The sequence below is a fragment of the Schistocerca piceifrons genome, chromosome 1 (genome assembly GCF_021461385.2).
Source record: "Schistocerca piceifrons isolate TAMUIC-IGC-003096 chromosome 1, iqSchPice1.1, whole genome shotgun sequence".
NCBI lineage: Eukaryota > Metazoa > Arthropoda > Insecta > Orthoptera > Acrididae > Schistocerca > Schistocerca piceifrons.
Genome location: NC_060138.1, coordinates 236,649,871 through 236,663,195, shown reverse-complemented (window position 1 = coordinate 236,663,195; position 13,325 = coordinate 236,649,871). Strand labels below are relative to the sequence as shown.

The following is a 13,325-nucleotide window of genomic DNA, read 5'->3' as shown; positions in this document are numbered from 1 at the left end:
TTGTATCATTGTTTCGTTTTGGTGAGTCCAATAAATTGTTTTCAGACTTGTGTTTTCTGCATTTCTATTCTGCTAGTGCACATACTTTGCTAAATACAGCGTTTTATGGGCAAACAGCCTACTCAAATGTGAATGCAGAAAATGAGAAAAAATAATTTTAAAACGTAAACCAAAAGCTACTATTTCTCATCTTTTCTCTTGAAAGTCTTTAACTAAAATAAATTTTCTTGCCTTACATGACTTTAGGGCAAATGTGAATACTACAGTAATTTTCCAATTAGAAAATCCTATGCCTATGTCTAGGATGTGGTAGTGAAGGACCTGCAAAGTGAGTACACAGGAGGGATGTAATCTATTCATTGGATTCAAACAATTTTTCAGCCAAAACTCATTTAGATGTGGGAATATGTGAAAGTCAGAGAGCACAAAATATGGTGAATCGGATAGATATTCCAAAGAATCATAGCCTACTTCAAATACCTTAGTTTTTTACCACTGGCAAAGCACCTTTATGAGTAGATGAAATATTTTTTCTGTCTTACAATTCACACCTCTTTTACGACAAACAATCCAGGCCTCTTTTATGATGAGATTTTGCCCAGCCAACACCCAAGGTTTATAAAGTATTCATCTGGAATTGATTCTCCTTGACAAAGCTATCACTAACAAGGACCATTTCGCATTCCAGGAAAAACATAAGCTGTAACTTTTCCAGTACACAAAATTGACTTCTTCTCTTTTGGTGCAGGACCATCAGTTATTTTAATGCTGTGGCAGAATAAGTCTTTCATATTAGTATCCACTTCACTGTGGTGTACATTACTACAATTCGTAAATGTCTGTAAAACTTTAATACATAAAATAAGGGAGAGGCAGCTATTTACCTATACAGGTTGGTGTCTGCCAAATGGAAACATGTAACAGAAACAGTTAACACCAGCTTTTGAACCCTTGCTGTTTTGATAGTAAGAGTGCACACATTCACATACACAACCACACAGATACCCAAACATAGATGCTCGCAGTTACAGTGACAGTTGCTCCACAGCATTAGTTTCGTAATCTCTGGATAATGGCCAGTGATTTTCACGACAGAATACAGTGCGTTCTCAGTGTACCATAGAGCACTGACGTGAGTAGAGTCAAAACAACATTAAGTAAATGTGTTTTCTGGGACAGTGGGCTGTGAATTTGGGACATAAACTTAAAATTTATATTGCAATACATTTGAAAACCATTAGAGATTATATACAGTATTTGTTTGTGATTTCCGTGAGATGAAAACTAAACCAAAACTTGTTACTGAAGAGAGTGAAACAGTTGTAGACATGGTAATTAAAGTTGGATTAAGCAATGAATCTGGAATTCAACATGTTCCAGCATAATGTCAAGTGCCAGCATGCCAGATGGGAATGGTAGAGCAGAGAGAGCTGTGAAGAAGACGTCAGTCAATAGTAAGCTGACTGACCACTCTCTAGGACGATGACGAGACAGCAGTGGCCTCTAGGTGAAGAGGACATAAGTGCCGCACCGCCTGGCCATCACCCAGTTGAAGACTGGCCATTCTGTGAACTCTACAGCAGCGACTTAGGAACTGTATAATTTCACTTGTATTAGGCGATCTCTATACTGATGAGATTTCTTATTTTGTCTGCCGCCTATTGCTTGCGACATATCACTGTAAATTCTCAAAGTTAAGTATTGTCACTTATCTTACTGTATTAAAAATGTATTAATGTGATTTTCTTGAATTGTTGTCTAGTGATCCGAGAATGCAGGTTTCCTAGGCATGCCATATTCGACGAGTAGGCAGGACACGACACAACATAACATGATGTTTTGGAAACTTAAAAGAGCTGGGAAATCCTATAATGAATTTGACAGTGGAGGTTTCAACTCTGCTGCATAAGCAGCACCCCACAGCAAGTAAGAGGACACTTTATTTCATATTTTGAGAGAAATAAATAAATAAAATGTCTAGAGTAGACTCCATCATATAATCTGTCCAAGTTCTGAAAAATGATCATCCAGAAGGTGAAAAGAAACATGGAAAAGTAGATGCAATTGAGAAATCCACTTTCGACAGTAATCAAAAATTTGAACAAAGTTAATAGGAATTGCAAAAGACGATTATGAGTATGATAACAGAATTAATTAACTTTTGTGACATGAACAGTGTTTTCTAAAGCAGTGATTAAATAATAATAATAATAATAACAATGATATGGTGTATTTGAATAGAGAGGTTAAACCAGAGGCATTTCACAACTGCCACAAACAGTAAGAAAACACAGTTACATACAATTATGAAAGAACCATGCACCCAATTACAGATTTGTGTGTGTGTGTGTGTGTGTGTGTGTAGAGACATTTGGGTGTGAGCGTGCGCGTGCGCCCACACATGCGCGCGCGCTCACACACACACACACACACACACACACACACACTCTCTCTCTCTCTCTCTCTCTCTCTCTCTCTCTCTCTCTCTCTCTCTCTCTCTCACACACACACACACACACACACACACACAAACGCAACTCACACACAAATGACCACAGCCTCTGGCTGCTGAGGCCCACACTGCAACCAGCATTGCATGATGTTGGATGCAACCATGTGGTAGGGGTGAGGAGGGGGCTGGGGCAGGGACGGCGAGGGATAACAGGGTAGGGTGCGGAATGATGAAGTGCTGCTTGTGGGAGCATACAGGGATGAGGTGGAGAGCGGATAGGGAAGCTAGGTGCACACAGTAGGTTAGACAGAGGCTGAGGGATATCCCATCAAAGGCAGGGCAACCTGTGAAACCTGTCGTGGTATCTACATGTGAAAATGCAACCATTGTGTTTCATTCTACATGGGATGACAACCAACAAGCTGTCTGTCCACGTGAATGGCCACCCACAAATAGTGGCCAAGAAATAGCTGGACCACCACACCACTTAGCAAGCCACCCAAGACAACGTTCTTCATTTCAACAAACTGCTTCACAGTCTGTGCTATCTGGATCCTTCCCACCACCACCTTTTCTGAACTGTGTAGTTGGGAACTCTCTCTCCAATATATTGTATGTTCCTGAAGCCTCCTGACCTCAACTTTCCTTAGTCTTTGTCCTTACCCTCTAGCCCATTTCATGTTCTCATTCCAGCACCACAGTCCCCTATTCCACCAACGCACCCACAGTGTTTTTACCTCTTTCCCTTTCCACTAGCCCTCCCCCACCCTCTGTCCAACCTCCCTACACCACCTAGCTGTCCTAACCTTTCTCCACCTCATACCTGTATGCCCGCACCCCTACCCTGGGATCCTTCCCCTCCCTGCCCCAGCCCCCTCCTTACTCTGACTGCCTGGTTGCATCTCCCATCATGCACTGCTGCTCGCAGTCTGGCCTCAGCAGCCAGAGATTACGGTCATGTATGTGTGAGTTGCGTTTATGTGCATGTGTTTGTATATGTTCTATCAACAATGGCCTTGTTGGCTGAAACCTCATTTTCTGACAGTCTTTTTGTTGTGCCTATCTGCAACTCAGCATCTCCACTATATGATGAATAGCATTAAAAAGAAAGATAGATAGTCGAAAGGAAAAAAGATGTACTGCAAAGGGGATGATGGCAACAGATCACTAAAAAAAGCACAGAAAAAGGAGTGATTTTGAAAAGAAGAGTCATGGATGATGCATAATGATGAAATGAAGTTGAATAACACAAAGGGAAAAACAGGAAACCAAGAGTTGAAAGCAAGAATTACCAAAGGCAAAACTACGGGGCTTGTGAGGTTCAAGTTTGTGATGTGAAGTCAGTTTTGAATTTTGACATCTGCTAAAAGAAAAGGAACCATGTCAAATTACTTGGGTGACAAGCCTAATACTTAGATTCTTGTTGTTAAGTTGCAAGAAGTAGTTAGCAATAGATTAAAGCACACTGTAAGTATAAAGTGACAATATGTCACTGCTTTTTGTTACTGAGAGCCTTTATAGTTACATCACGACCTGAATGTTGAATGGAACTTCTTGCTGTATTGACATACACCTCTAGGACCAAAGATAGATCTAACTTTTCTTTGTTGAGGAAGAGGGATGAATGTAGTTGGGTGGCAGACAGGAGAAAATGGGAAATATAACAAGAAGATTTGAAGAATTACAATGAAATAATGAACCATTTAGTTACCTGTAGCCTTGAGCTGTCATTGCTCAACCTAAAATCAATATCCCTTATGTCAACATCATCTTCCTTCACATCTTCTTCATTTCCCAGCCTCCACACATCAAGTTTTAATTTTCGGGGTTTGTGAATGCTTTTCTCTTTGTAGTTACGTTGCATCTCTTTCAGCAAGCGACGCTCTCCATGATGTAAACTGCGTTCTGCACTGCTCAATGATGGCATGTCAGCTTCTTGAAGAAGGCCACATTCCTGTGTACACAATCAAATATGCATAAAACTATTCTTCTACTATGTATTACAAATCTGTAAATTGATAGCTAAGCATAAGAACATCTTTTATTTTTTAATATTTTTCAGAAACAAAAAGTATCTAATTAAGATAGCACTGCTGTTCAGAAATATAGAAAATTATGTATCAATGGGTACTCTGTTGAACTGTGGCATAGACATCTGTTTCAGCTTCCTACTCTTTCATATTTATATATTTATTTTTCCTTTCTGTCTCTCTTTACTTTGCAATTTTGATCCTCTTCTTTTTCTTACATTGGCTTCTTCTTCTATATTATTTGTGGCTTATTTTTGTTGCTATTTATCTTTATTTCTGCTATATTACTGGTTTCAGCCTTCCCTACTCTTATCCCTGACTTGTAGACTACTCTTTTTTATTCTGAAACTCTTAACATCTCAGATTTTCAGATCTTGTCAGTTGCTAACAGTCACAAAGTGAATGTGTATTGCAAGCAAGACAGTACTTTTTCATAATTTTCAATGCCACATGGCAAAGATAACTGCAGGTGTATACAATGAACACTCTCAGTACATTATGTTGTTCGTGTGGTAAATTTTGATAAACAAAATTTTTATCAGTTAAACACTCTAGTTAAGAGGGAATTTATAGGAATCACTTATGCAACATGTCTCCAAAATGAAAGAAAGTAAGTTTATTGAAATGATTTAATCCTGCTGTTCTGTTAACTTTTACTTTACAAATGTACTGTTCAGGTCAATATGACCCAACATAATAAAATGCTGTAAAAAAACTTCTACTCACATGTATTTTTTGGACAGTTGCAAGCCACTGACTCTGTTTTTATATTACAGTATGTTGTTAGTGATCATAGTGATATAACAATAATAATAATAATAATAATAATAATAATAATAATGGTTTGATGCAGCTCTCCGTGCTACTCTATCCTGTGCAAGCTTCTTCATCTCCCAGTAATTACTGCAACCTACATCCTTCTGAATCTGCTTAGTGTATTCATCGCTTGGTCTCCCTCTACGATTTTTACCCTCCACACTGCCCTCCAATACTAAATTTGTGATCCCTTGATGCCACAGAACATGTCCTATCAACCAGTCCCTTCTTCTTGTCAAGTTGTGCCACAAACTCCTCTTCTCCCCAATTCTATTCAATACCTCCTCATTAGTTATGTGATCTACCCATCTAATCTTCAGCATTCTTCTCTAGCACCACATTTCGAAAGCTTCTATTCTCTTCTTGTCCAAACTATTTATCGTCCATGTTTCACTTCCATACATGACTACACTCCATACAAATACTTTCAGAAACGACTTCCTGACACTTAAATCTATACTCGATGTTAACAAATTTCTCTTCTTCAAAAACACTTTCCTTGCCATTGCCAGTATACATTTTATATCCTCTCTACTTCGACCATCGTCAGTTATTTTTCTCCCCAAATAGCAAAACTCCGTTACTACTTTAAGTGTCTCATTTCCTAATCTAATTCCCTCAGCATCGCCCGACTTAATTCAACTACATTTCATTATCCTCGTTTTGCTTTTGTTGATGTACATCTTATATCCTCCTTTCAAGATACTGTCCATTCCGTTCAACTGCTCTTCCAAGTCCTTTGCTGTCTCTGACAGAATTACAATGTCATCGACGAACCTCAAAGTTTTTATTTCTTGTCCATGGACTTTAATACCTACTCCGAATTTTTCTTTTGTTTCCTTTACTACTTGCTCAATATACAGATTGAATAAAATCGGGGAGAGGCTACAACCCTGTCTCACTCCCTTCCCAACTGCTGCTTCCCTTTCCTGCCCCTCGACTCTTATAACTGCCATCTGGTTTCTGTACAAATTGTAAATAGCCTTTCGCTCCCTGTATTTTACCCCTGCCACCTTTAGAATTTGAAGAGAGTATTCCAGTCAACATTGTCAAAAGCTGTCTCTAAGTCTACAAATGCTAGAAATGTAGGTTTGCCTTTCCTTAATCCATTTTCTAAGATAAGTTGTAGGGTCAGTATTGCCTCATGTGTTCCAATATTTCTGCGGAATCCAAATTGATCTTCGCCAAGGTCGGCTTCTACCAGTTTTTCCATTCGTCTGTAAAGAATTCGCGTTAGTATTTTGCAGCTGTGACTTATTAAACTGATAGTTCGGTAATTTTCACATCTGTCAACACCTGTTTTCTTTGGGATTGGAATTATTATATTCTTCTTGAAGTCTGAGGGTATTTCGCCTGTCTCATACATCTTGCTCACCAGATGGTAGAGTTTTGTCAGGACTGGCTCTCCCAAGGCTGTCAGTAGTTCCAATGGAATGTTGTCTACTCCCAGGGCCTTGTTTCGACTCAGGTCTTTCAGTGCTCTGTCAAACTCTTCACACAGTATCATATCTCCCATTTCATCTTCATCTACATCCTCTTCCATTTCCATAATATTGTCCTCAAGTACATCGCCCTTGTATAGACCCTCTATATACTCCTTCCACCTTTCTGCTTTATTCATACAAGTGGATCTCTTTTCTCCAAGGGTCTCTTTAATTTTCCTGTAGGTAGTATCTATCTTACCCCTAGTTAGATAAGCCTCTACATCCTTACATTTGTCCTCTAGCCATCCCTGTTTAGCCATTTCGCACTTCCTGTCGATCTCATTTTTGAGGCGTTTGTATTCCTTTTTGCCTGCTTCATTTACTGCATTTTTATATTTTCTCCTTTCATCAATTAAATTCAATATTTCATCTGTTACCCAAGGATTTCTACTAGCCCTCGTCTTTTTACCTACTTGATCCTCTGCTGCCTTCACTGCTTCATCCCTCAGAGCTATCCATTCTTCTTCTACTGTATTTCTTTCCCCCATTCCTGTCAATTGTTGCCTTATGCTCTCCCTGAGACTCTGTACAACCTCTGGTTTAGTCAGTTTATCCAGATCCCGTTTCCTTAAATTCCCACCTTTTTGCAGTTTCTTCAGTTTTAATCTACAGTTCATAACCAATAGATTGTGGTCAGAGTCCACATTTCCCCTGGAAATGTCTTACAATTTAAAACCTGGTTCCTAAATCTCTGTCTTACCATTATATAATCTATCTGAAAGCTTTTAGTATCTCGAGGATTCTTCCATGTATACAACCTTCTTTTATGATTCTTGAACCAAGTGTTAGCTATGATTAAGTTATGCTCTGTGCAAAATTATACCAGACAGGTTCCTCTTTCATTTTTCTCCCCCAATCCATATTCACTCACTATGTTTCCTTCTCTCCCTTTTCCTACTCTCGAATTCCAGTCACCCATGACTATTAAATTTTCGTCTCCCTTCACTACCTGAATAATTTCTTTTATCTCATCATACATTTCATCAATTTCTTCATCATCTGCAGAGCTAGTTGGCATATAAACTTGTACTACTGTAGTAGGCATGGGCTTCGTGTCTATCTTGGCCACAATAATGCGTTCACTATGCTGTTGGTAGTAGCTTGCCCACACTCCTATTTTTTTATTCATTATTAAACCTAATCCTGCATAACCCCTATTTGATTTTGTATTTATAATCCTTTATTCACCTGACCAAAAGTCTTGTTCCTCCTGCCACCGAACTTCACTAATTCCCACTATATCTAACTTCAACCTATCCATTTCCCTTTTTAAATTTTCTAACCTACCTGCCCGATTAAGGGATCTGACATTTCACGCTCCGATCCGTAGAACGCCAGTTTTCTTTCTCCTGATAACGATGTCCACTTGAGTAGTCCCCGCCCGGAGATCTGAATGGGGGACTATTTTACCTCCGGAATATTTTACCCAAGAGGATGCCATCATCATTTAACCATACAGTAAAGCTGCATGCCCTCGGGAAAAATTGCGGCTGTAGTTTGGCCTTGCAATCAGGACAGAACTTAGAGTGTGCATGTTTAGTAGAGTTTCTTGTTGTTACTGATTGACCACACCTGTCACTCCTTCAAGGTCTTGGATGCTCCTGCCCATTCTCAAAGAAAATTCTGTTCTGGGAAAATGCTTCCTTGATGCAGTGTACTCTGCAACAAGTGACGTTCCAAGTTCCACCAAAAATATTCTCCTTCTAGTCAATTTTCTTGCATTCCATTTAGGGTCAATCAAAGTCCACAAGGCATAGGCATTGTAAGCAGAAACATCAAGAGTATTGTAGAAAACTATCATGGGCCATCTACATTTTTGTTTGTTTGCAGTATATGTACCAGTTAGCTGATTGGGTGTGTCTAAAGCCCCTTTGGTTGAATTATAAAATAAAATAGTGAACCATGGACCTTGCCGTTGGTGGGGAGGCTTGCGTGCCTAATCAATAAAGATAGCCGTACAGTAGGTGCAACCACAACGGAAAGGTATCTGTTGAGAGGTCAGACAAATGTGTGGTTCCTGAAGAGGGGCAGCACCCCTTTCAGTAGTTGCAGGGGCAACAGTCTGGATGGTTGACTGATCTAGCCTTGTAACACTAACCAAAATGGCCTCGCTGTGCTCGTACTGCGAACGGCTGAAAGCAAGGGGAAACTACAGCTGTAATTTTTCCCGAAGGCATGCAGCTTTATTGTTAGGTTAAATGATGATGGCATCCTCTTGGGTAAAATATTCCCGAGGTAAAATAGTCCCCCATTTGGATCTCTGGGCGGGGACTACTCAGGAGGACGTCGTTATCAGAAGAAAGAAAGCTGGCATTCTACGGATCGGAGCATGGAATGTCAGATCCCTTAATCGGGCAGGTAGGTTAGAAAATTTAAAAAGGGAAATAGATAGGTTAAAGTTAGATATAGTGGGAATTAGTGAAGTTCAGTGGCAGGAGGAACAAGACTTCTGGTCAGGTGAGTACAGGGTTATAAATACAAAATCAAATAAGGGTATTGCAGGAGTGGTTTAATAATGAATAAAAAAATAGGAGTGCGGGTAAGCTACTACAAACAGCATAGTGAACGCATTATTGTGGCCAAGGTAGACATGAAGCGCATACCCACCACTGTAGTACAAGTTTATATGCCAACTTGCTCCACAGATGACAAAGAGATTGATGAAATATATGATGCAATAAAAGAAGTTATTCAGATAGTGAAGGGATATGAAAATTTAATAGTCATGCATGACTGAAATTCGATAGTAGGAAAAGGAAGAGAAGGAAACGTAGTAGGTGAATATGGAATGGGGGTAAGGAATGAAAGAGGAAGCCGTCTGGTAGAATTTTGCACAGAGCTTAACTTAATCGTAGCAAACACTTGGTTCAAGAATCATGAAAGAAGGTTGTATACATGGAAGAAGCCTGGAGATATTGGAAGGTTTCAGATAGATTATATAATGGTAAGACAGAGATTTAGGAATCAGGTTTTAAATTGTAAGATATTTCCAGGGGAAATGTGGACTCTGACCACAATCTATTGGTAATGAACTGTAGATTAAAACTGAAGAAACTGCAAAAAGGTGGGAATTTAAAGAGATGGGATCTGGATAAACTGACAGGACCTGGGGTTGTAGAGAGTTTCAGGGAGAGCATTAGGGACTGATTGACAAGAATGGGGGAAAGAAATACAGTATATGAAGAATGGTTAGCTTTGAGAGATGAAATAGTGAAGGCAGCAGAGGATCAGGTAGGTAAAAAGATGAGGGCTAGTAGAAATCCTTGGGTAACAGAAGAAATATTGAAGTTAATTGATGAAAGGAGAAAATACAAAAGTGCAGTAAATGAAGGAGGCAAAAAGGAATACATTCGTCTAAAAAATGAGAGCGACAGGAAGTGAAAACTGGCTAAGCAGGGATGGCTAGTGGACAAATCTAAGGATTTAGAGGCATATATCACTAGGGGTAAGATAGGTACTGCCTACAGGAAAATTAAAGAGACCCTTGGAGGAAAGAGAACCATTTGTATGAATATCAAGAACTCAGATGGAAAACCAGTTCTAAGCAAAGAAGGGAAAGCAGAAAGGTGGAAGGAGTATATAGAGTGTCTATACGAGGGCAATGTACTTAAAGACTATATTATGGAAATGGAAGAGCATGAAAATGAAGATGAAATACGAGATATGATACTGCGTGACAAGTTTGACAGAGTACTGAAAGATCTAAGTCGAAACAAGGCCCTGGGAGTAGACAACATTCCATTAGAACTACTGACAGCCTTGGGAGAGCCACCTCTGAAAAAACTCTACCATATGGTGAGCAAGATGTATGAGACAGGCAAAATACCCTCAGACTTCAAAAAGAATATAATAATTCCAATTTCAAAGAAAGCAGGTGTTGACAGATGTGAAAATTACCAAACTACCAGTTTAATAAGTCACGGCTGCAAAATACTAACGCGGATTCTTCACAAACGAATAGAAAAACTGGTAGAAGCCGACCTATGGGAAGATCAGTTTGGATTTCATAGAAATGTTGGAGCATATGAGGTAATACTGACTCTAAGACTTATCTTAGAAGATTGATTAAGGAAAGGCAAACCTACATTTCTAGTATTTGTAGACTTAGAGAAAGCTTTTGACAATGTTGACTGGAATACTCTCTTTCAAATTTTGAAGGTGGCAGGGATGAAATACAGGGAGCGAAAGGCTATTTACAATTTGTACAGAAACCAGATGGCAGTTGAGGGGCATGAAAGGGAAGAGAGACAGGGTTGTAGCCTATCTCTGATGTTATTCAATCTGTATATTGAGCAAGCAGTAAAAGAAACAAAAGAAAAATTCAGGGTAGGAATTAAAATCCATGGAGAAGAAATAAAAACTCTGAGGTTCGCCGATGAAATTGTAATTCTGTCAGAGACAGCAAAGGACCTGGAAGAGCAGTTGAGCGGAATGGACAGTGTCTTGAAAGGTGAATATAAGATGAACACCAACAAAGGCAAAACAAAATAATGGAATGTAGTGGAATTAAATCGGGTGATGCTGAGGGAATTAGATTAGGAAATGAGACACTTAAAGCAATAAATGAGTTTTGCTATTTGGGGAGCAAAATAACTGATGATGGTCAAAGTAGAGAGAATATAAAATGTATACTGGCAATGGCAAGGAAAGCGTTTCTGAAGAAGAGAAATTTGTTAACATCGAGTATAGATTTAAGTGTCAGGAAGTCGTTTCTGAAAGAATTTGTATGGAGTGTAGCCATGTATGGAAGTGAAACATGGACGATAAATAGTTTAGACAAGAAGAGAATAGAAGCTTTCGAAATATGGTGCTACAGGAGAATGCTGAAGATTAGATGGGTAGACCACATAACTAATGAGGAGGTATTGAATAGAATTGGGGAGAAGAGAAATTTGTGGCACACCTTGACTAGAAGAAGGGATCAGTTGGTAGGACATGTTCTGAGGCATCAAGGGATCACGAATTTAGTATTGGAGGGCAGCCTGGAGGGTAAAAATCGTAGAGGAAGACCAAGAGATGAATATATTAAGCAGATTCAGAAGGATGGTACTGGGAGATGAAGAAGCTTGCACAGGATAGAGTAGCATGGAGAGCTGCATCAAACCAGTCTCTGGACTGAAGACCACAACAACATCATTGAAAGCACTGACGAATTCAGGATATAATGGCATCAGTACCATCAGATCAAATAGAGTTGATAACACTTTGTCTGGTGACTGGTCCCAACCAAGGAGTTACTTTGGTGAGATAGAATAATAATTATGTAATTGTTGCAGCAACAAAGGGAGGTGTAGAAACACTGAGTACAGCCACAAGACAGGGCAGACAGCTAAAGAGAAAAATCTTTTTAAAGAGGCTTGTTTTTTCCACATACCTATTAATGCTGTCGTAGAAGCGGGAGTAATGATACTCCTATGTGGCACATCCTCACCGGCTTGCCGGCAGACTTTAGCACAATAAAATAGTTCTTGTGGACTAAATACACCATCTGCAGTTAAAAACCATAGCTTACTTCAACTAAGGTTAAATATCTTTGAAAGTCTGATATGGAAAGGTCTTTTAGGAAAAAAATACCACCACCCTGCCCAAAAAGAGAAATAAAGGCTGTGTCAGATTTAGTGAGTAGCCAACTAGACGACAGCAATGAATTGGAGTGTTTGCAATCACTCAGATGCACACTAACATACAATAAGAAGATTCAACATAAGCAAATAACCTACAGAGCAGCACACGTCAGAAACTCACTACTTAACACTGGAAAAGTCAAGAACTCCACAGGTGATCCAGCAATGAAAAATTTTAATAGTGGAGCTTCAAGAAATAAGAAACATGACAGAAGACCTGTTTGAATCATAAGGATACAGAATTTACAATGGCATGCCACGGCAGAGGGTCATGAAGCAATGTTCTCAATTTGCAACAGGATATATAGTAAATATAAAAATAATAAATTCAATGATTGATTTTCAAGCAATAATGTCAAGAATTGGAATTCTTAACTTTTAAAACAATGTATAACACTTAGACAATAATAAGTGCTCACACTCCTACAAACAAAAAAACAAAAACAAAAAATCTAGGAAAATCAAAGGTTGAGGTAGCTGAATTTTGGTCTTGAACAAATTGTAAGGCTACAATGCCCAGTATGGAAAAGAAAGAAAATATAAAAATATAACTGAGAAATGCAGTCAGTAACTTTACAAACAAGAATGAGCAAAGACTTGTAGAACTTGGTAGAGAATGCAATGTTATATCTAAATCAACATATTTCAAGAGGAAACCAAATAACCTTAAAACATGGAAACATCTCCACTGGAGAAAGGGAGAATGGCAACTAGATCATATCCATACAGACAAAAATTTTTGTAAGGAAATTTACAACATTTAAGTATTGAGAGGAGCAGACACAGGCTAAGACCATTACACAATTAAAATTAAACTCCAATACAGTCCATAAAGAAAAAGAATGGAAAACCCAATAAAACACAAAGGAGCTATGATCAACATCAGCTAATTAAAAATGACAAAAAACAACAAATTAAT

The 13,325-nt window shown here is 38.8% G+C and overlaps 1 protein-coding gene across 2 annotated transcripts in view; it reads right to left on the bottom strand.

The window, feature by feature from the left end:
• The window catches only part of LOC124788174 (probable ATP-dependent RNA helicase DHX34), a 195,445-nt gene that overhangs the window by 73,423 nt on the left and 108,697 nt on the right, over positions 1-13,325 (bottom strand). For both annotated transcript variants that reach the window (XM_047255331.1, XM_047255340.1), the window contains exon 12: positions 4,164-4,406. In XM_047255331.1, the coding sequence (XP_047111287.1) occupies positions 4,164-4,406 (243 nt within the window). The remainder of the gene's footprint in view (positions 1-4,163; positions 4,407-13,325) is intronic.